At 48.8% G+C, this 26,013-nt stretch overlaps 1 protein-coding gene across 2 annotated transcripts in view; it reads left to right on the top strand.

Moving 5' to 3' along the window:
• The first annotated feature begins 536 nt into the window (after positions 1-536).
• RIPOR2 (RHO family interacting cell polarization regulator 2) overlaps positions 537-26,013 on the top strand; it is a 61,931-nt gene continuing 36,454 nt past the window's right edge. Inside the window, exon 1 of one of the 2 annotated variants that reach the window (XM_083824233.1) lies at positions 537-703. In XM_083824233.1, coding sequence (XP_083680359.1) covers positions 643-703 — 61 coding nt within the window. In that variant the 5' untranslated portion in view covers positions 537-642. Of the gene's footprint in view, positions 704-14,457; positions 14,699-26,013 lie in introns of those variants that run through there. The other variant, XM_083824234.1, reaches the window with a different exon arrangement.

Raw genomic sequence — 26,013 nt, 5'->3', positions numbered from 1 at the left:
AAACTGAGAGACCCAGTGGGAGAGAGTCAACCTGCTTTATAAAATTCAGAAAACACAGCCAGTGAGAGGGCTGGTGTGGTCCAGAATCAGCAATGACAGAGATGTCCAAATAACGTGCCTATTACTGACACAAGGCAGGTTTTGCTCCAGGTGTTTTTATATCATTCACCTGATCATCAGAAAGGTCTTTAGGCTTGGTAAAGCTCCAAAGAAAGTGAATCAGGAAAGCCTAACTATGGGATTTCCTCTCCTCTCCTCTCCTCTCCTCTCCTCTCCTCTCCTCTCCTCTCCTCTCCTCTCCTCTCCTCTCCTCTCCTCTCCTCTCCTCTCCTCTCCTCTCCTCTCCTCTCCTCTCCTCTCCTCTCCTCTCCTCTCCTCTCCTCTCCTCTCCTCTCCTCTCCTCTCCTCTCCTCTCCTCTCCTCTCTCTCGCAGCAGTAAGGAGGATGCCCCACCTCAGGGGCTGTGGGTTACGACGAGGAGCGTTACTTGTATGAATGAGCCTGTTTTCATCGGGGCAGATGCGGAAGCTGTTACAACCACGACGTTTAGGAAACTGGTGAAAGGAAACAGTCTCTCAGTAGCGTAGGGGCCGGTTCAGGCACTCAGCTCTGGCTGCTGCCCCGAGCTGCGTCCTCGCCGCAATGCAGCACGCCCAAGAAGACCCGACTGCACCCAGAGAAGAAGATGATGCCTTTGGGGAAGGTAAAAATCATCTTTTATTCAACTAATATTTCTCTTGTGCAGGCTAGGGGCAGTTTTCTAGCGTTGGTGGTATTTCATGGTAAATCTGAAGTTCTCTGTGGGCTCCAAAGTGGCAGGTTGACCAGGCTTTCTTTTTTTCCCCTGAGAGAATGGAGAACAAGGGCACGCCAGATACAATAACAACAACTTCCACATTGTTCAGCAGCTTGCTTCCCCAGCGAGGAGCTGACTGCAGAAGAAGAAAGCTGGGGGGGCCACCAAGTATGTTTGCTACGGCAGCTGCAAAGCAGCACGCTTGGCACTCGGCGCCGCAGGTGCAGCTGTCCTTAAAGCAGTCGGGGCTAAAGGCGCCTGCCTACCTAAATCCTCTGAGCAAAATTAGCCTCCTCCTCTCCGGCCACCACAACATGGGGCAGGGTTTCTCATCCCCACAACTGCTTCTGCTCGATTGCTCACTGCTTGCAGCCTGTGCCGCCGTGTACACGTGTTTCGAGCACTACTAGACCACAATAGCAAAGACAGTGAGATAAGGCAGTCCGGAGGAGAAGGACCTAGCCCACAATGTGTAATTTCTGCCGCTGCTTGCTGCTCCCCTCTGCACTCAAGCAGAGGCTGGGGGACAGCCCGCTCATGCAAATCTTCCCCCGGCCCCTGGCAGTTTCCAAGGGAGCTGAAGGCACAAAGAGCCGCCTGGATCGGCTCCAGAGACTGTGAACCTTTAAACTCGCTCGCAGCACAGCTTCAGCAAACCTCATTTAAACAAAGCTCAGCTGCGGTTGGTATGGAAAACTTAGCCGTGAATGGTGCCAAATCGAGTTATCTGAGCCTCAGTGAAAGACATCAGTGCAGAAAAGAAAGCAGCCTCAGTGATGTACTGTCTGTGTTCAAATACATTTCTCACGTATATATGACCCCGCTCCTCGCCCTGTGACACAGTCCTGGCTCAGAAGGGCAACGGATTTGCAGAAAGGAGAGGTCAGAGCATTTGCATTCAGGCAAAAATCCCAGCAGGCCAGGGAGGAGCTGACACCACTGGGCAAACCAACTTGCACTGAAAGCTGCATTCCCTGCGGCTTGCCCCCACACAGGTGGAAGCCGCCTTTCACGATAGCTCGCCGCCTGCTCCCATTCGACATAGGCATTTTGTGCGTGGGATTTAGGCTTCGTTGCTGTTTCTGCAACCTGTAGTCTATGCTCTTCATCAGAAATGTAGGAGGTAAGGAGAGAGAAGTGTGCAGGTCATTTGACATATATGTTGTGTTATCTAATGGGAAAGATACAGCACCCAAGAAATCTGTTCCAGCCTCTCAGCTAGCATGTTTCTGGCAGGGCTGACCCAGTAATAGAGGAGTCTGGCTTTTCAAAGGCAGGGACATTTTTTGGAACCTCTCCATGACCCTGCTTGCAGCAGGAGGTTGGACCTGATGACCTCCGAAGTCCCTTCCAACCTGACTCACCCTGTGAGCCTACGAGCTGGTGTCTGCCTCTTCCACCCACCTGCGTGCAGCTGAGGACAAATTCACCCCAGCTTCTCCCCCGGCCAGAGTGCTGGCTCCCACACTTGCCAGCTGGAAGCCCCAGATTAACAAGGCACGGCGCTTGCCTTCCCTTCAGCCTCTCTGCATTCTCCTGAACAGCTCAGCAGGTCAGCGTTACGTTTGTGGCTGTTATTTCTGGAGCACTGCTGACCCTGGACAGCCCAGCTTGCTCCCCTGGGCTGGGTGGGATCGGCGCAGGGAGGAGCGATGCCTGCTTTGGTTACAGGGCAGGGTGGGGAGAAATGGGCAGTAGCAGACGTGGGAACCTCTTCCAGCCTGCCAAAATCCTGTGTGGATCCTCTGCTGGCCACTGTAGTGCTTCAGCTGAACTCCTGAGACCACGCAGATGCACCCATGCTGGGGGTGGACCTGCTCTTCTTACCCAGGGTAAGACGCTCATCCCTCCAGCTAGGGGGAGGAGAAGCACAGCTCAGCATCCACGTTCCCCTCAACATATTAATCCTGCAGGGGGCTGTGCCAGCGCCAGTGCTCTTAAGCGTGCTTAGGTTGAGACGGGAAATGAAACCCGTGTCATTGTGTAACTATACAAGAAATCTATTTCTGTCAGAACCTTGCTAAATCTGGTAGTGCTGGGGGCTGGGTGCGCCTTCCCTGGTGCCTCGGAGGGAATGCAAAGCTGCGACACCTGAAACTTAAAGCTGCAGAGATGTACACACCCGCCAAGACCTGGCTGTGGGTTTTCAGGCCAGATGGAGCCACTTCTCAGGTGCCCAGCTTGGACTTTCAGAACATAGCTTTAAGGGTTTAGGCTTGCTTTCTTTCTTTTTTTTTTTCTTTTTTTTTTTTTTTCACATCTGGCATGATTTGGAAATGGGTGGTGGCACCCATGCACCTTTTTAAGTTGTGCCGGTGGTTAGCTACTGTCACAGTTAAAAACTGCTACATCTTACTTTTGGTGTTAATTTGTCTTGGTTTTGGAGTTTGTTGCCCTCTTGTCCAGGAGAGCAAAGAACTTGCTCTTGCTGTAGGTGTGTGCCTAATAATTACCCACAGGCTGTGATCACACCACTCTTGCCCTTTGTCAAACAGACTGCTGTCAATGACTGTTTCTTCATAAAGTGTGAGTTTTAATCCCTTAAGCATTTTCATGGATGTACTTGGAACCATCCCCTTGGGGATGTGCACACCAGCATGGAGCAGGTTTCTCCAAGACTGCTACACCAGTGACAAATCCAGAAGTTACGTGATCTGTTCTTAATATATATATGTGTGTATATATATATACATATACACACATAACATCAGGGCTGCTTCAAGGATCAATTAATAGGTAGAAGGACTTCTTGAGTCACTTTGGGTTGCAGCATCACATAAGAGGATCCTCCTCATCAGATTTTCCTCTATAATCCTCAAGTCTTTCAGCATCAAAATTTCTCAGAACGTGGTTAACACTATCCCATAGTCATGGCCTATATCCTTCACTCCCAGACAGGCCCATACTAAGACCAGATCAATCAGCTCACTCTCTCAGTAGTGTTTTCTCCCAGTTACCAAGCCAGGCATTGGGCCATCTACACATTCAGTCAGTCATGACATAAAGTTCCCTTTCAGGTCATGCGCATAGAGTTAAACCCCATAGGGACAGACCCAATCCGTGCAGGTCCTCACTAAACCTAGTCATCCTTGATGACTCCTCATCTGGGTTACTTCTGTCACTCATACTTGTTTTTAACCCATCCAGCATGCCCAAAATTGATCTACCCCACTTCAAGTTTCTTAGTCAAGCTCTCATGCAGTACCAAGTCTTATTTCTCACAGAAGTCCAAGTTTAGTATCAACACAATTATTTTCTATAAAACCCTAATGAGTGCCACGGGTTGTATTCCATCTCCTTTAATTTTGCTTGTATGACTCCTACATCAGCTGTTCCGTGAGGAGGCCAGGACCACTGCCAGGCTGCCACACCATTAGTGACAGAGCATTAACTCATAGTTCTCTGGAAATCCTGTGGTATTTCAAGTGGTTTTTGAAATCAGCAGAGAGCTCCTTGGATAATTCTCTTCAAAGCTATCATTTAAAATCCTCCTTTGGGAAAGGTAAGGGGAAAAAAGTATTTTCACATTGATATGTACTGTTAGCTGGCACTGGTATTTTCCAACATGCATACAGAAACATTTGTAGGAAATGTCTGTATTATCTGTGGCATTATCAATAATTTCACTATTTTTGTCTACTTATGCTCCCATAGCATTGTTTTTCCTTACTGTACATTGAAATCCCAAGGCACAGGGCTGGGTGTGACTGAGTATAGCATACATCATACCTTCCCAAAAAAATCAGGCTGACTTCCTGCAATAACTATTCAAAGCTCAAAAATGCTCATCCACAAAGAAAACCTGCTAATTAATTTTCTTGTTTTCTAATAACACCCTTGCACTTACATAGTGCTACCTCCCTCAAAGTGTCTATGGAGACATTGCAAAAAAACTCTGCTTAGGTTCAGTGGAGCACAACTACCTCTTGTCTGCAGCTTGGCCATTGTGCAGCAGCTCACAGCTGTATTATACAAAAGTTCAGAGAAAAAAAAATGTTTTGGCCTCTTGAAAGTACAGGCAGTGATACATTTCACATCTTTTATGGCCTTCATCACCATGCTGATTCAAGCATGGGAGCATGGGAGGCATGACACCATGGGACTAGGGCAGGGGGCTTGGCACAGCTAGAGCTCATGGATCAGTGCAGAGACATCCATGCAGTTTGCAAGTTCTCAGTTCAACACTGCAAGCAATGGGTCCAGGCATTTTGCTAGCAACGATCAACGTATTTAACCTGGAAATGCAGAGGACAGATAGAAATCAGTCTGTGGTTTGTTACAGGTATTTTTACGCAGCTGCTCCACCCTTACCTTTCCTCACATCTCATCCCACTAAAGCCTGCCTGCCCTTTTCAGGAGAGAGAAGAGTTTTAGGTCAGGGTTTGGGATCAGCTTTGAGGCTTAGCTGAAATGAAATGTAGCTACTGTTCACAGCCACGTGCACCTCCTGGTTTATTGTAGCATAGCTGGTGATGTTAGGGAAAAATGAGGATGAAGTCTTGGGTGCTCCCCTGGTCACTGTGAGAGCAGGGATCCTTGTCCTGCAGCCCACCTCCACCCCTACCTGTCCTTTCAGCTCATCTCACGTGCCTGGTGATGGAGAAGGCGTGCGGCATGCTCACTGCGGCGCAGGGGAAGGAAAAGTCCCCACTCTTCATCACCAAGGCAACGGTGTTGGCTTGAACTAGATAGATTTTAATACGAGGCGTTTGGCCTATAAACTCAGGTTTGAGCATGTTTCTCCAGGAACACAGACAGACCCACTTGGAGGGCAGTGCCGAAAGGAGGCCACGCACCATGGCACAGCTCCGCCTGTTCCGGTTTATACTCACCTGCTTCGCACAGCTGCTGCTCGGGGCTTTGCTCCTCGGGCAGGCAGAGAGCCGTGCAGGCGGGTTCGAGCTTTTCGGGTGCGAGGAGGTGGCGTGGGATGCCCGTCCCCACCCCGGACATCCCCACACCAGCCCGCCCTGCTTCCAGCTGTCCCAGGGCAGCTGGAGTCCTATTTTTAACGGGGCGTCGCAGCAGGGATGATTGAGTCCTTCAGGCCTGAAATTAAAAAATAATTGAAATCAGAGGCACTTTCTGCTTTGTTGTCTCCCTATTTTTTAATTAAAGGTCTTTGATCTTTTCTTTTTTTTTTTTTTTCCCCTTTCTCTGTGTCTGGATGGCAACTTGTTTGGTTTGCATTTGTCGGCAATATTTCTGGATCACTATTAATAACAACAGCAAGGGAAAAAACAGGCCAAATAATAAACAAGCGGCATTTAACCAGCCCTCAGAAAAAAAAAGGAAGGTACTTACAAGCCAGAGAGAGGCCACAGACGGTGGTGCTCAGGCAACCTTCTAGGCTTTCCAAACCAGTGTCTCATCAAAGCTTGAAGAAAAACTGCCTTCCTTTCCATAATTTTATTCACATTTTTTAGATACTTTCCTTACAAAGCTCTGTGAAATACAAGGTTTTTTTGTTTGTTTTGTTGTTGGTGGTGGTGGTTTGGTTTGGTTTGGTTTGGTTTGGTTTGGTTTGGTTTGGTTCGGTTCGGTTCGGTTCGGTTCGGTTTTGTCATCCAGTCCCCCTATTAAAGTCACAAAATCGATGTGTACCCAGAGCAAGCTGATGGCACAAACAACGCCACCCCGTTAACGATGCAGGGCACAGCTCACTGCCGGCGAAGCAGCCTTCCGCCCGTGTGTGTGCTGAAAACAAAGGTTTGTGGCTGCTGCGCCGGGGGCGCGACACACAGAGCAACCCGCTCAGGAAGTGCAGGGTTGAAGGCTGTGAGTAAAAACGAGAGAAAACAGCACCAGGACGTGAATTAAAGGGGCAGGACGGAGCAGCCAGGTGCTTGGCAAGGCCGCCGAGGCACCACAAGGCCGACGGTGGGCTGGTTTCTCGATAGTAGGGGTGTTGTCAGGCCCTGCAGAATTTCAAGCAACATTTCCAAAGCTCAGACCTGCCATCTAAGAGCAGAGAAATGATAACAGGGTAACAGGTGAGGCAAACCCGCTAGGAAATGCTCAGCACAACAGGTTTAATGCTGCATAACTTACAGATAGGAAAGGGGGATGGCATTGGTTCACTCTGGTTTAAATGCAAGGAGCCTGGAAATTGGAAATTTCGGGGACCCAGAGCTTGGAAATGATGCCTGGAGCTTAAACAGTCAGTAAAAAGATGGAAAGACAAAAAATGAGGGGGAGCCCACATATAATTAATAATGACCCACCCCACAGAGAAGGAAAGACACTGAAAATACTCAAGCCCCCTCCTTGACCCAGGACCCTCGATGAAATGACCGCCCTGGGAAGCCAAACCCAACACTTCCCCAAAAGCCAGAGGTGTGCGCAGCATTGCACGTGAGCTCTTGCAACACCTCCCATTTCATCATGTCAGCATCGCTCAGCACACAGACTCCATGGAGAAAAGGGAGTTTTATTCGCATCCTTCTCACCCCGTGCTAGCTCGGGGCGGTGGAATAGCTCTGCTGGGAGCGTGGATGTGAGCAACAAGGCACTGCAGTTATTTTAGCACGCTTGCTGTGACTCTGTAGAATGAGATTGAGAGCTCCCTGAGAGTTTCAGAACCCCACATACTAGACTTCCTCACTTGAGGAGAAAAAAGAAAAAGACCTGAGAGGACCCAGCTAATGTTATGGTGCTAACAGAGGTAGCACAGAGCAAATGAGATTATTTTTTTCTGCCTCTAACATCACAGTTTCTTAGTGGTGACGATGTACAGAGCAGAGAGAGCACAGCCCGCCTCCTCTAGGGAATCATTGACTTCTGTGGTAGCATCTGGAGAAGCTGCCTTGTTTATAAATGGGATGGTTTGGGGAGCTTTGGTTACGTCAGGACTGGTGGATCGGGCCATAACGCGCACTGCTCACACTGTGCCGGCACATTTCCTTCCCATTGGCATCTTGCAGAAAGAATTTAGAGTTGTAGATAGATTTGAAGCTAGATAGCATCTCTGAGATCCCACGGCAAACATATGTGAAGAGTGCCACACTGGCAGTGCGCTCACACATTTAACAAGTGAGGCTCTTTTTTATTAAGAGAGGGGTGGAAACATCGAAAAGAATCCATATAAAAATATTGCCAAAGATAAATGAAGCCACAGGAGAAGCAGAGCCCTCCAGCACTGCTGAGCACTGCTCTGGAGCTGGATGGCTATAGCTTTTTAAAAATTATTATTATTTATTTTCACATGGAAAAATGGGCAGTTTAGAAGGTCCTGAGCTGCTCTGCCTCTCCTGCCGCTCTGTGGAGCTTCCTGCCCTTTCTATTCCTGATGCCGGCCACGAGCCAAGGAAGAGTTAGCTTAATCAGCAACACCAGCCACTGATTAGTGCCAAGCTGCTGTCGTTAATCGCTTCCAAAAATCACTGCGCCGAAAATAGTACCCAGGGTCAGATGCTCCAAAACTGGCCTCGTTTCGCTGGTGTCACGTAACCTCCGCTGCAGCGCCAGGCCGCGCCCCCGAGGCAGCACTATTTCTTTGCTTTACAGCTCATATCATCTGTGATATCTTTTTAATTCATTTCCCTTCGCAGCCCCAGTGGCACGAGAAGCTGCCCTTCGCCTTCCCTGGAGGAAGCGAGTCCTGCACATGGTTAAACACCCTCGCGTGAAGGGCAGGCTGGACCAGCACGCAACCTGCATCCCCCCAAAAAAAGACGTACACCGTGCTGTCCTGAGGGCTCGGTCAGCGCTGCAGACCCCCCTCTGCTCTGGAATCTCAGCCCAAATATTTGGCAGATGCTCTTCGGGCTCCTTGCATGACACAGGCAGCATGTTCAGCGCGCTCCCCCGAATGGCATTTCATGTGCGCTGCACTTGTTTTGTATCTGCTATATTTATGCTGCAGAAATATGCGCCGATGAGGAAAAGGGGGCCGTGGGGGTGTCTCGGAGGCAGTGGGGTTATGGAGACTTGCGCTGCAGTCACCATACTGCCGTCGGTCTGGAAGAGATTTCAGGGCAACTGTGGTTTTACGGAGGATGGAAATTGCTCGGAGCCTTATCCCAGAGGACTCTTCTTGGGTTTCTGCTGCAAAAACTGTCATGTGAGGAGCTGGCAGGAATCCAGATGGCCACCAATGTAGCCTTCCCACAGGGCACATGATTCCGCAATTGTCTGGCTCCTTCCCCTCCACCCCAGCCTTCGCATCTTTCTCCTACCTGACCATCATCTTCTCCAGATCACGCTCTTCATCCCTGCTGTTTCTTTGCCTTCTTGCCATGACCCGTGGGACATGCTGAGCAGGAGGAAGGCAGAGGCTGTCTCTATGCTGCTGCTGGAGGGCACAGCAAGGCAGACCATAGTCCTGACCAAGGATACCTTCAGTGGTGCTAACATGTCCCACAGTGCCTCACTCCATGTTATAACCATGCTTTGTTAGGCACTGGCACAGGCTGCCCAGAGAAGCTGTGGATGCCCCATCCCTGGAGGTGCTCAAGGCCAGGCTGGATGGGGCTTTGGGCAACCTGGTCTGGTGGGAGGTGTCCCTGCACCTGACTTCAAACCAGCTCAATGCCAGCAGCACAGCTGGCAGCTTGCACTCCCAAAAAGCCTCATACAGCACCATACCTGCCGCTTTAGGTCTCTGATCGCCACCACGGCTTTGATCATGGCGTTGCATTGCTGACTTCCAGCTGTCCAGGAAAGCAAAACAATGTCCCAACAGTTCCTCTCACACCTTAATTAGGAAACAAGGGACGTGTTTCGAACCCAAGGAGGGGACAGGCAGGAGGGCAGAGCTGCAGTAACAGAGGTGCCACCGCAGGCAGGGAGAGCGGCTCCGCTGGGCCCGGTCGCTGAGCAGGCCGAGAAGCAGGAACGTGCTGCTCCCTCCAGCCCACTTGCGAGGAGATCCTCACCACGAAAAACCTGCTCTGGGAAGGGGCTGGAGCCCACCGGGGCTGATTTTGAAGGGGAAGAGTTCTGGGGGGAGAAATAGTAACATTAGTGGCTCCTGATCCCCTAAGTTAACGTATGTGAGGGCAGGTAGGGTGTGTGCTTGTGAACATGCCTTCTGAAGGGAACTTGCTACCTTCAGGTGCTGGTGGATGCAGCTGCCTCAGACCACCACAAGTGCAGCAGGGTGTGATGAAGACTCCCCTTTCTGTCCCTAGCCCTCACCCTCTGCACCCATATCTTGCTTTTCCTTGGTGTTCCAAGTGTGCCCTGACCACCCTGTGGTAATGCACCCTGTGTAGTACACCCACTGTGTTACACACGCTGCAGTCATTCCCAAAGATCCAGCGGTGCCGAGCACCTGGCCAGAGACCCCGGGAGGTTGAATCTGTCCCTGAGCCACTCCAGAACAGCAGCTCGAGTGACCTGACTTTCCCATAAATCGCCCTGAGAGCTGCAGGTGGAAAGTTTTGCAAAAGCGACACGAAGAAGAAAGCAAAATGAGGAACTTGAGGGTGGGGCAGCAACACAGTGATGGGAAGTAGAAGGGGGGAAATGGTTGCACAGTGGTTACAGGGTGCAAGCGGTGAAAAACAAGTGGGTATCAAAAGCTTCTAGAAGGAGAGCAAGCAGAGTTAGCTACGGGGCGATGGTGAGCACAAGTCAGATCACTGAGCAGGCTCACCTGGCAGAGAAGGTAGAAATACAGGAACGGAGTCAACCCAAGGAGCAGGACGGGCAGGGCGAGGTGCAGAGAGCAGGAGAGCTGTGGCAACACAGGACGTTGAGCTGGGAAAAGTGATCGTGGGCTGGTGTAGGGTCAGCCTTGCCCAGGTTGCTTATGACAGATTGCCCAGTTTTTTGCTCATGAAAAAAAAACATGCACAAATAGTCTGCCTTAAAGGCCAGGGGGGCCTAATCTGCATCAGAAAACCAAAGCTCCAAGCCACTGTCTGGTGGCCACTTCCTCCAGCGTGTTTGCTGATCCGAACACGCTAACGAGAGGCGTCCATGCAAATTGCCCCCTGCATGGTCTGCTGCCACCAGCCCCCGCTTTCAGGTGTCTGAAATCACACAGGACTAGGCTGAGCCTTTGTATCTGCACAATAGGCATGTCCCTATGGCACACCAGGGAATGGGCAGCGGTGCCCCACACTCTCGCCAAGGTCCTCACAAGGTCTTCCCTCTGAGTACTTTATGGGGGTAAGGGACTTTCCCCCAGACCTCCTTCTTTCCAGGTTTCTCTAGAGGACAACTGCAGCGGAGCCGAAGGCCATTGCTTTGGTCTTGCTGTTCTGCTGAATCAGGATGATGGCAAAACTGAAGTATTTGTCATTACATTCCCCACTCAGAGTGGTGTGTAACATAATGGGGCCAGTACCTACAGGGGCCCACCGGACAGCTGGGGAGGGACTCTGTGTCAGGGGGTGTAGGGATAGGACAAGGAGTAATGGCTTTAAACTAAAAGAGGGTAGGTTTAGGTTAGCTATAAGGAAGAAGCTCTTCACTCAGAGGGTGGTGAGGCCCTGGCACAGGCTGCCCAGAGGAGCTGTGGATGCCCCATCCCTGGAGGTGCTCAAGGCCAGGCTGGATGGGACTTTGGGCAGCCTGGTCTGGTGGGAGGTGTCCCTGCCCATGGCAGGGGGTTGGAACTGGGTGGGCTTTAAGGTTCCTGCCAACCCAAACCATTCTGTGATTCTGTGATTCTGTGATGTGTATCAGCCAGAAAATCCTGCTCAGACCTTGCAAGAAGCCTTCCAGGTGTCTGGGAGGAGCACAGCATTTAGGTATGCCCTAATCTCTTCCTTGGAAATCCTGATTTGCTCTTTGGCCTGGGAGCAAAGGCTAATAGAAAGCAAAGTGCTCCCGTAAAGCCCAGCAGGTAATTTAAGAACTCAGGCTTAGATCTCTCAAGTATAACGTGGGCTGACATCGCTGGGAACTGGTGCCTGTAAAGGTGCATGGGAGCTGGCGGAGGATAAAGTACACGACAACTGACAGTTGCTGTTTTGGAGAGGTCACTGTGTTTTCTGGAGACAAAGTCAGAATCAGCTTTGCTGTTGTCACTTAGAAATTGCGCTGGGGACATCCATGCTGACCTGTTTTTAACACAACAGCAGATTACACTGCAACCCAGTGAATAATTTATAGGAGCAGCAGCATGATCAGAGCCACGACACAATGGCAGCTTCGGTTCCTGCCTAACGATGGAGGGAGGCAGAGCTCTCTGGCATTTTCCACCGAATTAGCAAAACAAGACACACGTGGGATGACTGACCCGATCCTTTCAAAAGCGTGTGTGTCAGGATGAATGCATGTTCAGAAGGGCTATGTGGGGCAAAGATTTTATCTAGAGCATCCTTAAACCTCCTCAGCCTCCTAGCAGCTTTGACAAGCAACAGCCCTGGGAGCAGGGAAGTGGGAATGCATATGTAGGGGTGAGGGTGAAGAGAGGAGTGAATAAGATTTCCGTGTTTGCTATGCAAAACTCTATTGAGAAACCAAAAGAAACAGCTCATACATCCCCAGTACATGTATTTGCATAGGATTGAGAACATTTCCTTGAAAGAGGAGGCTGCAAATGAAGGAGGCGTTTGCGTCTGCAACCTTAGGTTCCAAAAACCTTCTTATCTTCCGATACGACTGACAGGGCCAGAGGGAATTTGCAACATGGGGCACACAGGGTAATTGCCAGGAACCACTGTAGGAGGCTCAAGGTTGCAGTAAGATGCTGCAATTAGCAGACGGCACTGGAAACCTTTAACAAATTAACCAGACTTCCACAGTGAGAGCTGCCACCCCCTGAAAGGCTGAAATGGACTCAAAAGCATATTAAGTGTGCATGATGAGACATTTATAGCTTTCAGCATTGCCACAAATATTCCCTCTCCTCTTCCCCTGACATTCCACAGCCCGAAGCGTGCAGCTGCCTTTTTCCAGAAAGCAACTTCTCCGCCTTGCCCCCCCTGCTCACGTCGCGTGAGAAACACGCGAAGCAGGGGCAGAGCTGGTTCAGGCAGAGGCACACCACAGATGACCCTAAAAATGTACCCAGAGACCTACAACAGCACCTCTGTGCCTCTGGAAATGTCACCCCCAGGACCACTGCCGAGCTCAGAAGCTTTGGGAAGAGCCTGCAGGTCCCAGAGGTCCGCACGCCCCTGCGAAGAGCACCCATTTATGATTTTTACGCTTTTGCTGAATCTGGAGTGGTTTTCTCTCATTTCTGCTTCTGAGGGCTACAGGGTGCTGTTTATATTCGGCATACAATATAAATACCACATGTTCATTATTACTGCTGAAAATTACTTAAGATTATAGGTCAGCTGGAATTGGCAGCTCGGATTTTTTATTCAGTGAGCTTTTTTTTTTCTTTTTTTTTTTTTCCCCTCCAAGAACAATGCTTTGTGAAACCCAAACTCTTTGTTGTCATTTCACAAACTTCTCTGTACAGTATCATCCTGTGTGTGGCAGGTCTGTGTGCTCCGTCGACAACATTTGCATTTGAAAGGGCGAATCTGACCCAAATGGGGAAAGACAGGGGCGTACAGGGAGAGTACCAGTAGTGCCACCTCCCAAACTGTGTCGATTTACCAAACCCACAGCCTTGCCAGGGGTTCCCAAAAGAAGCACTTTCAGTTGTTTCAGAGACACAAGGGAGAGCTTGTTGAAGGACTCTGCAGCAGCTTGAAGTGTTGGAAGAGGGACAGCAGATCGCATATAAATATATATATATATATATATAAACATATATAAAAACCCACATAAACATATACAAAAATAGTAAAAAAAAATAAGCTATGGGTGTTTGATACTTCTGTTGGGTGATGTCTGGAGTAAAGCCTCATACAAAAAAAAAAAAAGAAAAAAAAGAGCTGCGGAAGGGAAAGGGCAAAGTCCTAAGGCCAGCAATAAATATGTTCAGGATCCTTACCTCTACAGAGAGATGTGTTTATAGTAACTAGGACTGTGTATTTTGGATGGAAGACTGAAATTGAAGAAAATTTCCTTTTCCCTACAGTCTCTGGGAAAATGCAGCATTTCTGCCTTTTTTTCTTTCTCAATGTGGTGCAGGAGGGAGGGCTTGGAGGAAGAAATTTTAGTCCCATCTGTTGGTGTGCTCCTTCCTCTTGGACCTGGTTTAGTGGATGACTTTGGTGGTAGGGTGATGGTTGGACCAGATGATCTTGGAGGTCTTTTCCAACCTTAATGATCCTACGATTCTCTATATTCACCTTTCACTGCTGTTTGCAGCCCTCAGTGTACCCTGGTGTAGGGTCTGCTTGCGTACAGGTTACTGAAGGCAGCGGAGGGGCCAGCGAGCATCCTATGGATGGGGGCAGAGACCTGGGGCAGCCGCTCCCTGCCCCTCTCCTCTTGCTCAAACCGACCGAAAATTAATAATAATAATAATAGTAATAGTAATAATAATAAATCGATAATAGAAATGATAATAAATTGATAATAGTAAATTAATAATAAAAATTAATAATAATGAATTAATGATGATAATAATGAAGCCAGGAAAAGCCAAAAATACATGGCCCGGGTTCACAGGGAGCTGATTGTCCCCCCCCAAAAAAACTGCAAAGCCAAAGGCAGCGGCACCGGGACGAGCCGGGGGGCGCCCGCGGGACCCCGCACCGCCCGCGGGGGCGGGCCACGGCCGCGCAGCGCCTCCGCCTCCCCTTCCTCCTCCTCCTCCTCCTCCTCCTCCTCCTCCTCCTCCTCCTCCTCCTCCTCCTCCCGCAGCTCCGCAAGGAAAAGCCGGCAGCGGCTGCGCTGGCTGCCAGAGCGGCGGGGCAGTGCGAGCGGGGAGAGGCTGCTCCCCATCCTCTTAAAAGAAAAAAAAAATTAAAATTTTGAATATTATTTTATTATCGCCGGGGATGGGGCGGCGCTGCGGCCGCGGAGCCCGGGGCTGCGGCGGTGGGCGAGCGATGTCCCGGGGCGGGCTGTGAGCCGCGGCAGCCCCGCCGACAGCAGCAGGTACCGGGGGGCACCGGGGGGCACCGGGGGGAGGGAGGGGTGCGCAGCTGCCGGCCCCCGAGGTGGTTCAGCTGAGCCCTGCTGCCAGGAGAGAGGCGTCGGGATTTGGAGGAGGGAGGTCGGGCTTCTGCTGGCTCCGTCGTGTGCGCTTTGGGGCTGGGAACGGGAAAATCTCGGCTGGGGGGTGTTGGTGAAGGGGTAGGGGAAGCTGCCTGGGGGAGCTGTTTAATGTTTCCGTGGAAGTGCTCAGCCGTCTTCCCACCCCCTCTCCCCGAGTCTCAGCGTTTCCCTGGGTCCCGTCTTTCTGTTTCCAGTGAGCTTTTATGGTATTGCCGGTTTGAGGCGAGCTCAGACCCTCTTTAAGTTCTCCGTTCGGTCCCTGGCTCGTTCCCAAGGACTGATGCAAACATCTTGCACGCTGGCATTGCTCTTCGGTTTACCTCTGAGTGCCCTGGCTGCCAAAGGTCATCCGAATCCCACGCCAGGTCTTCCTATCGCTGGTTTGCTGTCCCTCATTCAAAGTTTCAAAAAAACCCTTCTGGAAGCTGTGCGTGTGCTGGGGTGCGTGTGTGTGGCCACCCTGCCTCCGCGCCCTTTCGCACACCCCTCTGCTACGAGCTCGGTGCGTTTCCAGCCCGATTTCTGCGTTCGTTAATTAATCCGGCCGCGCGCTCTGCCCCGCGCCTCCTAATTATTACCGTGTTTCAGCTGCTGTCACGCAGCTGGAGCCCCGGGCAAGGAAGGCTCCCGTGCAGGAACATTATCTTCATATCCCCCCGTGGCTAATTAGGTTTCGCAAGCGTTGCTCTCCTCCAGAATAAACAAAAAAAAAAAGAGGGAGCAGACCCAAACGGGGGGCTCGAGGAAGAAGGGTCGAGAGGAAGGTGTCTTTCCTGGAGAGGTTCCTGTGCTCGCTGCCCAGCCTCCTGTGGGATATTCCCTGCGCTGGTCCCCGCGATGTGAGCTGGTTTTTTGGAGAGCGGCGTCCGCTGGGACGAGCGAGCAGCCCTGCTTTGTAACCCTACCGGGCACGCACGACAGATCGCTCCACGCCAGCCCCAAGGCTTCAGTAAGTACGGGAGGGCAGGTATCAGGCAGCGTGAGCCATCTGAAGGCACCAAGCGCATCTTTTCTCCCATAAATTCAGCATTTTCTTGGCCGGCAACTAAATCCTAGGACAGTCTCTTAAGATGGTGTCTGTGCTGCCTGTTGGTGCAGGCAAGCACAGTGTTGTGGACTTTAAAAATCCCACATCCATAACCCGATGCTGGTTTAAATGCTGACATCCAGCAGCGCTTCCTCGGTAGGGTGCGGGTGTTTTGTTTGCTTGTGTGCGTTGGTTTTCTTTCTAAGGAGCAACAGGTTGCGTTTATTTCCAGGTTCCTGCTCAAGGAACGGAGCAATTAGCTTTTCTGTGTCTCTGCACTCCTCTCTAAAATAACAGCACGGTTACGTCTTGGGGGTTTTAATAGAATTAATATTTCTCAAATGTTTGGGAATGCGTTATGGGAGAGGTCTGATTTGTGCAGGGGGGATCCCCAGCATCCTTCAGTGACCAGGCTGCTCTACTTCCTTGCAGTCTCAAGGCCCTTGACCACTCCATTCAACCTTATTTTATTTTATCACAGAGAAGGCGCTGGGGGTACCAGCTGCACAAAGCACGCCCCCAGAGCCACCCGGAGCTGCCTTCTGCTCCGTGATGCTTTTAAACCCCAGCGAGGAGGAAGGTAACCCCCCGACAGCACCCGCCCCGGGGAAAGGTGCCAGGGGGAGGCTGCCCTGCTTCCCCGCTGGGAAGGAGTGGGAGCGAAGGCGGAAGGCAGCGGTTGCTTTTGCCAAAAAAGGGATGGCTGCTCCGGCTTTTCTATTTTTTTTTTCCCTTTCTATATGTGTGGCAGGGACAAGCAGCTCGTGGACAACCCACTCGCTGGGGTATTTTCCCGCAGCGGAGCTAAGGGGAGGTGGGCGGTTCATGCCTGCAGCACAGAGCTTCGGCTGCAGGGAGACGAGGAAGGTGGGGAGGAGGGCAAAGTGGGGAGGAGGGCAGTGCCTGCACACACACACTGCTTGTCAGAGAGGACCAGGACCTGAATTAGTCTCAGATGGGGGCCTGTCACATCGCTTTCAGGCTATGTGGTTCCTGGATGGCTCTATTAACACAATGCTAAGAAATCTGATTATCTGCCCACCTCGCAGGAGCTCAGAGGTCGCTGGTTTTGCCCTTTCAACTTCCATTGCTTGCTGCTTTTCCAAGGGGGTGTGTTGGCTTGTTCAAGTGTTTTCTCGGTAAGAGATTCTGGAAATGATGAGCAAGAGAACTCACCAGCTCCTTTTGCACAGGCCGTGGCCCGAGGGAGGGCTGGCTGCACCCCGGGGAGCAGTGGGGTCCAAGCAGGGGCTTTGTGTGTTTGCTCCTCGCAGTGCCTGGTGCTGCTCCCATCTTACTGCCACACTTATATCACAGCCCAGGGCTGTGTCCAGGGGGTTGCATTCAGTTCCCTGAGAGTTTGGGCTCTCCAGCTGTAGCTTTTAAGTGTCTTTGCTGCTGGGGCTGCTGCTGTTGGGAACAAAAAGGCCCCCCTCCCCTTCCTGACATGGCCCAGGCACCCAGGACCAGGCTGTAGCCCAGCCGTGATCAAAAAGCAGGTCCCAGGATGTGCTGCCCCGCTCACTGCAAGGTGCAGAGAAGAGCAGGTCCCCTGACACTCTGCAGTTGCTTTTTGGCAGCCACAAGCACAGACCTCACCTTAGTCTTTGTATGCAAGTTCTGCACCTGGTGGCCTTTGTAAGAAGCAAGTCCTTTGAGCGTGACACAGGAACTATCTGTTGTTTTTTTTTTTCTCTTTAAAGTTGCCTTTTTCTGCTGTGTTTTTATGTCACAAGGGTACCCTCTAATTTTTACCCCCCAACCAGCACAATAGAAATGATGGATTAGTGCAGAAGTATCTTAGCATCTTTCTTCTCTTCAGTGGGAGGCACAAATCGAAGCTGACAGTTCCCTGGAACCAGTGCAGCCCGTGAAGTAGCCACAATAATACATTTAATCTGCCAGCCCTTTCAAAACATCGGGAGCACTACGGTCCCTGACGCCTCAAGAGAGCTGACCTTGCCTGGCAGAGCCAGACACCTCCTTACTGCTCCACCAGCCCTCAAGCAGCCCCGTTAGCCACTGCTGCTAGATCTCCCCAGGCCAGGCAGCCTGCTGGTAGACTTTCAGCAGCACCAGATCGATTTCAAATAATCGCTTCTCCAAGGCACTCCTGTTTTGTGATTCAAAAAATATACATATATACTTAGCTGCAGCACCCAGAGATTTGTCAGACTTGATCTTGTCCTAAAAATATCACTGATGGGAAAACCTCAAGCCGTCCATCAACTCAAAAAAAGCTTGAGGAGCTGCAGCAGAGAAAATCCATCCAGTCATCACTGAGGTTCTGGTTTTAGCTTTTCTATGTGTTTTCATGTCTGTGTGTATTCATGTCCACAAAAGGTCAGGCTAGACCAACCCTATTTATTCCTACTTAAACCCTTCTGCTCAAGCTGACCCAAGGAAGGAACCCATTTGCAGTGAAATCTGTTGGAGATAGGCAAATAAGCACCTGCAAATGCCCGTGGAAGGCTCATACTTCAACAGGTGAGCAGCCAAAACCACTTGGTCTGTCCCTCAGTGAGGCGTCTCTCCCCTTTGTCAAATTTATTGCACACCTGCTAGAAGACTGAAGCAAAACAGGGGAAAAATGTGGTAGTCTGGTGGGCATTTTCTAACTGTATGCAAGAGGGAAAACACCTTTCCTGTAACTAAGTAACTTGACATCCTCAATTTAAGTATTTAAATTAAGAACATTTGGTTTTAAAACAAGAAGGAGAGCATGTGTTACACCTTTGTGCAATAACGTCCCAGCAAGCAGCCTTTGGCCAGGGAATCTTCCAGGGTACGGGGACACCTCCTTCTCTGCTCATCACTTTGAGCATCATTGGATTATGGTACAAACAGCCACCCTTTGCGCTTCCCCAAATGTACAGGCATGTTTGTAGGTGATGGTGCTGTTGAAAACACTGCTGCTGCTCAATTAAGTGCATAACGTGTCAAGTCCTGCATGAATGAGTGCCCTCTCCTCGTCTCGTTCAGTATGTCTGCAATGTACCATTTGTTAGCTCAAAGAAGGACTTGGGTTTTTGCACAGAGCTGATCATGGGCTAGGAAGCAGTTGGCTGTGAGGTGCTCTTTGATGCGTGAGACGTGTTCCTGAATTCAGTGTAACGCTTGCAGACCATGTCTATTTAGATATACACCTGGTCTTTTTAATAAGAATAGACATCTGCCAAAGTAAACAGAGGTGACTGCTTGGCTTATTAGATGTTTAGATTAATAAAACCAAGAGCTGGAAATGCTCACTAAGTCATCTGTGCTACACAAAACCAAACCGAGTCCATATTAAAAATGGTAAGACTTCAGCTGTTGCCGAGGCTGCAGGATAAGCAGCTTAAAATTTTGCCTGCATATACCAGGGCTTCGCTGTCTTTGCAATCTGGGGGTGATGCTGCCTTCCTCTCCCCAGCCTTGTTTCAAATGCAGCCTGGTTTCCATGCACGCAGGAGCAGGACTTGTAGTGCATGCCATATATTTCATTTCCAAGCCCTGAGCTTCAAGCAGAAGCTCCCTGGCGTCTTTTTAAGGGTAGAGCCAGGGAAGCATGGAGAAAAAGCAGACCCTTGCTGGACAATGGTAGTGCACTGCTCCTGCCCGTGCTGCAGCATCCACCCTCACAGATGAGGACGGTGCGGTGAAGGCGAAGGCTGCCATCTCTGCAGAGCAGAGTGCCTTGCAAAGCGTGTATTTTGTGAAGGAAACATGGGCTTCCCTCTGGCATGGCCAGCATCCTGGCACCAGCTAGGAAAGACGATTGCTTCCATTGGAAAAAGGACAACAGAGTTTTCCCTCAGAGGAAACAAGAGATGGGAGAAAAATCATTGTATCCTCATTTTCCTGTGCCCAGAATGACAGCCCATTATTACTGTTATGTGAATTGGAAAATGCAGAAACTCCAACGAGGGATGAAATGAGGAAAGAGTAGGAGGACAGAGAAGGACAAAGTGCAGTGCTTTTCCTATAACATTTTCATTAGCCCTCAATGGCCCCAGTGGGTTTCTTCTTTAAATGGCAAAATAGGGAAAAAACAGGCCTGTTCTGAGATCCATGCAGCCTTAATTTATGCAATGAAAAGCTACACGAAATAATTACCTTGTAGTTCAGCAATAATAAATGCTGTCAGATCTGTTTCATCTAGCCTTGGTTTATCTTTAACGTCTCTGTATCTAAAAAGTCTTAAACGGTAACTAACCTTATAGCATGGCTGGAGTGTGTGGCATTTGAAACTCAAGATTTCTCTTTTTTAATGTTCACTACAGATTAAATTCACCGATTTAACTTGACTAGCTCTATTTGGAGTACACTTAAGAGTCTCATCAGGTTTATATTGGCTACATCAGTAGCAGTAAACTACGTCTGTTCGGCATTGTTCTCCAGCACTAATGGCATCGGGCACGGACCAGCCTGTACCCAAGGCATTGCACTGCCCTGTCCTCCAAAACAGAAATTAAACGTGCTTTCAGGACCCTGGCAGCAAGGAGATCACTTTTCCATTAAATTGTCAATATCTTCTTCAAATAGTTCCTGTAAATGCAGGCATGTCTATAAAGCTCTCCAGCTCCTTGTTGTGGTGGGCTAAACGTGCCACAGATGCATGGTAACATGGAGCTGGGCTTCCTCTGCCTTCCTGCAGTCCATTTCCATTCCTGCTGAACAGACCCATTGGTTGTCCAGTTGGTTGGCAGATCCCTTCTCCAGTACCAGCGTCTTTAACATAAGCTTTCCCAACAGGGAACCTTTACCTTGCACAAGCTCCCCATAGCACTTTTTCCTACATCAGATCTTTCTCATCTGCTTTTCACAGCTCCTTTGACATTGCCAGCTAGAGAATATGGTGGTGGTTTGGGGGAATTTGAGGCTATTGGGTGCTATTAGATAAGTGCTGTTGTCTCCTATACCTTTTAGAGCTTTTAAAGTTCAAAACATTGCAGTCAGAAGAACAATAACCTCCGCCACAACTTTAAATAAAAAAAAAATCAAAGTTATATATGACAGCTCTTGTCTAACGTAAGGTTCGAGTTGTAAATGCAGATGAGCTGAAGCCAAGAAGCAAGAGTTACATCAGAGCACACAGCCTCTCTTGATTGTGTATGGACAGTGTTCAACTGCCGGGTGCACTAAAAGAGAGCTTCAGCCGTACACCACAGCCAAGTATAAATGAAGTAGCATGGGACTTTTACGGCAGTGCTTTTGAAATGGACACACTTGTGAAGTGTTCAAAATATTAAAGAAATATATTGCTGCAGTACTCATACCTGGGACAAGAATGTCCGGCTTTAAGGACAATGTTCTGCCCTAAAACACAGAGGGAGGCATCTTCAACAATATATTAATGGGCGGTGTGCCATTAAAACACTCCTTGAATCAGAACTAGCATGTAAACGTCCAAAGCATTTTAAGTCTTCCTAATCCCATGTATTTAAAGAGGAGCAGCAAAGTGTTTGTATCTCATTAGCGCCTGAAAGGATTTGACAACAGTGATGTTTTACTTTCAGGGGCGAAAATCCTGTCTCACTTGTTTAATTTATCTCACTCGTGCTTATATTAGAGCGTACCTGGAGTGGATACTGAGTATGACAATGGTTTGCCTGTCCTGGCTGGAGCAAAACTAATAATCTCTAGAGCAGCCCACTGGATACCTAGACTGTCCTACGCAGAACTTGATGCATTTACTTTCTTGCACATGCACAGAGGTGGCCTCAGCTTGCTGTCCTTGCCTGTGCTGCTGCTGTCTGCACAAAATGAGGGTTGTAAACAGAAGAAGTACTGGTGCAAAGCGATAAAAGAAAGCAGCACTCTTAAGGATGCTTTTATCCTAAACACGGCTGGGTCATTGCTTTTCTCTCCTGACAGTGGGAAGGTTTTTATGTTCACTGCTTACAGGGTCTGAGGAAGCCAGTCCACTCCACTGCTTACACTTGACATATAACTTTGGGACGCTGCTTGGTGTCATCATGTATTTTGGCCAAAGACTCCCACTGGAGTTGCATGTATTTACATCAGGGCTGGCTTCGCCCGGTTGCTTTCAGACCTTACTCATGGGCTCACCCAAATGTTAGACCTGTAAAGGACAGCATCACTCACAGTCACCTAGGGCTGCTAACTCACTAACTCCTACTGTTAATGATGGCAGCAGTGCAGGGCAGATTTATCACTTGTGATCTCTGCTGAGAAACTGCAATTCCATCCGATACATACGGTCAACTGTGCAGTGGCTCTCTGCTTAGGGTGGAAGAGGTGGTGAAGTAGCCAGGTTGCTGCTAGATGAAGTAATCCCTGCAGCCCGTTTTGCATCCTCCTGGTTTTACTACTTCTCACAAGATTGCCCCTTTTAGTTTATCTCCTGATACAGGGATAGATAACACCGTAACCCAAAGCCTTGCAGATGTACCCCACACTGCACTGCCGAAATGACGGCTGGTATGATTCACTACAGGCACGGGTCACTCGCGACGAACCACTGTTGCAAATGCAGTGAAAAGTGGATTTCAAGCACAAGATGCTCATTCTCAGCTGGTTTTCGGAAAAAGCTTTTCTTTATGTTATTTTCTGGCAGTTGAATGGTGGGGGGCTTTGCTTTTAATTAATTCTTTAATTGACAAAAACAATAATCAATGATGAGTAGAATTGGAGTTGACTTCTAATCAAAGATCATTTTGCACACCAGGGTTAGCTTAAAATGAATGAACATGAGATCTAATCAGACAGCCAGACTCTGATCTCTCAGTTACACTCATATGCTATTACAAAGCGAGTTTCGCTGATCTACACTAATACCAATTGAATATGATTGCTCTGTACTCAGACTGCCGTAAGAGAATGGCATTAAGGGCGGCCCTGGGTGTATTTCGTGCTCACAGTTGCTCCAGCTGCCTGTGCAAAACAAATGTTGGAACTGAAAAAATGAGGTCAGCCACTGTGAACCCATCTGTCATGTGTGGGAGCCATTTAGTCTCAAACTTATTTTCCTTGGGTTTATTACAGTGAAATAGCACGTTTGCATTTCCCTCTCCTTATGTTTTCAGTGTGTGCTAAACCAAGGTTAAGGAACAGTGCTGTAGGTGTTTCTCAGAGTGGGGGTTAAGCAGAGGAAAGGGCAGCTTGTGACTCCGCGTGCCAGGAGCTCTGGAGAGGGAGCAGCTATGAACAGGCTCCTAATGGAACAAGACAGCGCGCTGCTTTTGCCTCCACCACCATCAGTCATTATTTGCATGCTAGCGAGGCCATGAGAGTTAGAGCCAAAGGCAGGATTTTCCTGTAATAATAAAAAAGCAAGTTAAAAGTCCCCACGTTGAATTTGGCACTGTACTGGTGTAAAAGACTGATGTGTACTGAATTTATGGAGTTACATTGCAATAAGAACACCAAGCACGAGCTCCCCATGTATATGCAGGCACAGATTCCTTTGCCATTGTGCCGGTGACCTGGATTGTTAGCTTTCTTCTTATTACGATTATTACTGCTTTTGGTTTATGCACTTCATCCAGTTTGGGTGGGAGGAGCAAAACAAACAGCACGAGCTATTCCAGATGGTAGACAACTTGTGTTTCTACTCAGGGTGTCTAGTGATGAGCTAGCAAATACTGCGGCATTTCAGTTGAAAATATCCTTACATACAGCATAAAAAATGTTCTTATGGAAATGAAAAAATAAGTACAAGTCTTGCTATTAGTATCAAGTTTTGTAAAATATATTATTTGAAACAAAAGCTAAAAACCAAAAGCTAAACCCAAAAAACCCAAAGCTAACATTCGTGTTTATTAGAAATAGGTAATGGCGCCTTGTGCTTGCTCGTAGGATTTTCTGCATGATCAAGCAGATCTCTCAGCTACGACTTAAGCAGGGCTAGGAAGGACACACAAGCAGTTCTTTGAGTGTTATAAAAACTGAATCCACCCAAACCAAAGGTATTAAAATACATCTAATGTAAGAACATACCACTGCAAACAAAGCTGTTGGCGAGAAGTGAGCACACGCCTTTGGAGAGATCCCGCTGGTGGGTCAACGACGCAAGAGGCGAAGCTTGGATGTCCATGGGGGGCAGGAGACCCACCTCGGGCTGTGCTGGTTTAAACTAAGAGCTGCTGCTGCACGAGGTGGGGCAGAAGCTTGCCTGCTTTTGCTGGGGCAAGAATAAGAGGCTATCAACCATTTTGATGCCCACCCAAGCATGACCCAGGTAGTCCCAAATCTCCTGCTGGAAGGAGAAGGAGCCATCTCGGCTATAGCTCCTTCTCCGTGCAGTACTGCTCTCTGCAGCCATGCTGATAAGCCCACGTGGCTCTTTCTCTGTGTGCTATAATTAATGTTCGAAGCTCGCAGATCTGCTGGCCTTTCACCGGCTGATGTAGGCTTGGGAAGTGTGCTTGTCAGTGTAGCCATATGCTGCTATTTAGGAATATCTCATAGTCTTGGACTTTGATGGAACGAATGCACATGATTTTGTTCTGGCAACCCAGAATAGTTCTTCAGATGGAGCTCAGATGTCTGCACAACTCTGGCAAATGCTACCCTGCACAAGAAGTAGCAGCCCAGTTGCTGGGAACATAAAAAGTGCCATCAAAGTTGTAATTGCTGTAGCCCAATGATCAACAGAAGACACCCTTCTACGGATGCTTCCAGGAGAACCCATCCCACTGAAATGATCCTGATACACCAGGAATTAGGAGCCTATGCACCAATGCACAGCAGTGTTCATCCTAAAAATGTTAAAACACTTGTGAGAGAGTTAATTTTCTTGTGAAAGCTTTTTTAATGCTTTTGAGTGCTCTTACCCATCTATTACTCTCAACTTTTTATATTAAAAAATCATCCACAAGAATGTCTAAATCGTCATCCAAGATGCATACCTCTATGCCTTCTAGGAGTCTAGGGAGCATGGAAACCATAAGTTCCAGGTGGCTGTTTGGGCTACTGGCCATGCTGGCCTCATATTGCCAAGGTAATTCAACAAACTCTGAAGGAAGAGGTTGGAAAATTTATATTAAAAAAGAATAGATTTTAGGCTACAAATGCAAGCGGCACCAGCTGAGTGCACGCTGAATGAACTTAGAATTGCACCGAGACTGAGTTTAGAACTGAATTGTGCTCTTTGGGTTTATTCATGCAAAGCAGAAAGAATTGGCTCACTGAGAGGACATGAATTCTAGGGTATAATCCGTTTCTTCCCTTGTTGGATTTATTCTTTCGGAGGTGCTCACTTCTAAATGGGATTTTATTGCAATAAAGTGATTTCACCTTTGTAAATTGGCCAGCTAATCTGATTGTCAGAACATAATCCTTGACAGAGAGGAGAGGTGAACATATTCTTTCCTTTCGTTATTCAACAAGTTTCCAGTTCATTTGTTAGACATACCCCATTGCCAGGTTTACAGACAAGAGAGGTTCCTAGCATGCAAAACTGAGTCAATTGGCTTCTGCTGAGAAAGGTTTAGTGGACCCCCTCATCTTACCTTACCCTAAGCAATTATCACCAGTGCGCAGACTGCAGATCAGCACAGGGAACGGCAGACAAAACATCTCACTATGGGGATTGCATCTTAGATTCAAAGTGGGCCTTGAAATGTGTGCCGCACAAAAAAAAAAATCAGATAGGAACAAAGGATTATCAAGGATCTCTTCAGCCCTTGAATCCACTCTTACATTCCCATTTAATCAAGGATTATACATAATCCAAAAGCATCGCCGAAGCCTCTGAGCACCTAACCCTCATCTGCAGCTCCCTAACACTCTACAGCAAACCCTAGGCCCAGAGCTGAAACTGTAGATGCTACAAGGAGAGAGCAGGAGCAATCACGGGCACCACCACCACTCGTGTTTTTATTGCTATGGTTGCTAGCACATGTGAAGTAAAAACAACTTCCCTCATCGTATGGTGGTCTCTAGGTCAGTCGTGGGGAAAAAGCAAGCAAAAAGGGTCCAAACAAAAGTCAGTCTAGATTTAGCAAACATGATTCTCACTGAATTTCGCCTCTCTTAGTTGGAAGTTCACACTGTTTATCAGATATTTTGGCATTACTGGAGGTGCAAGTCCATTCAGAGGGTGACTAAAAGGGGCAGTCCTGTGGAAGTGATGGGCTCTGCAGTCCCTTCTCCTCTCATTAGCTCAGGCTCAGCTGTTCCGACTGAGAGATGGGGCTTTTATTTCCCCGGGGACAGAGACATC

This window comes from Anser anser, assembly GCF_964211835.1.
Source record: "Anser anser genome assembly, chromosome: 2".
NCBI classification, from domain to species: domain Eukaryota; kingdom Metazoa; phylum Chordata; class Aves; order Anseriformes; family Anatidae; genus Anser; species Anser anser.
Note: the sequence above shows the minus strand (reverse complement) of the source record. Positions and strands in the feature narration are given on the sequence as shown.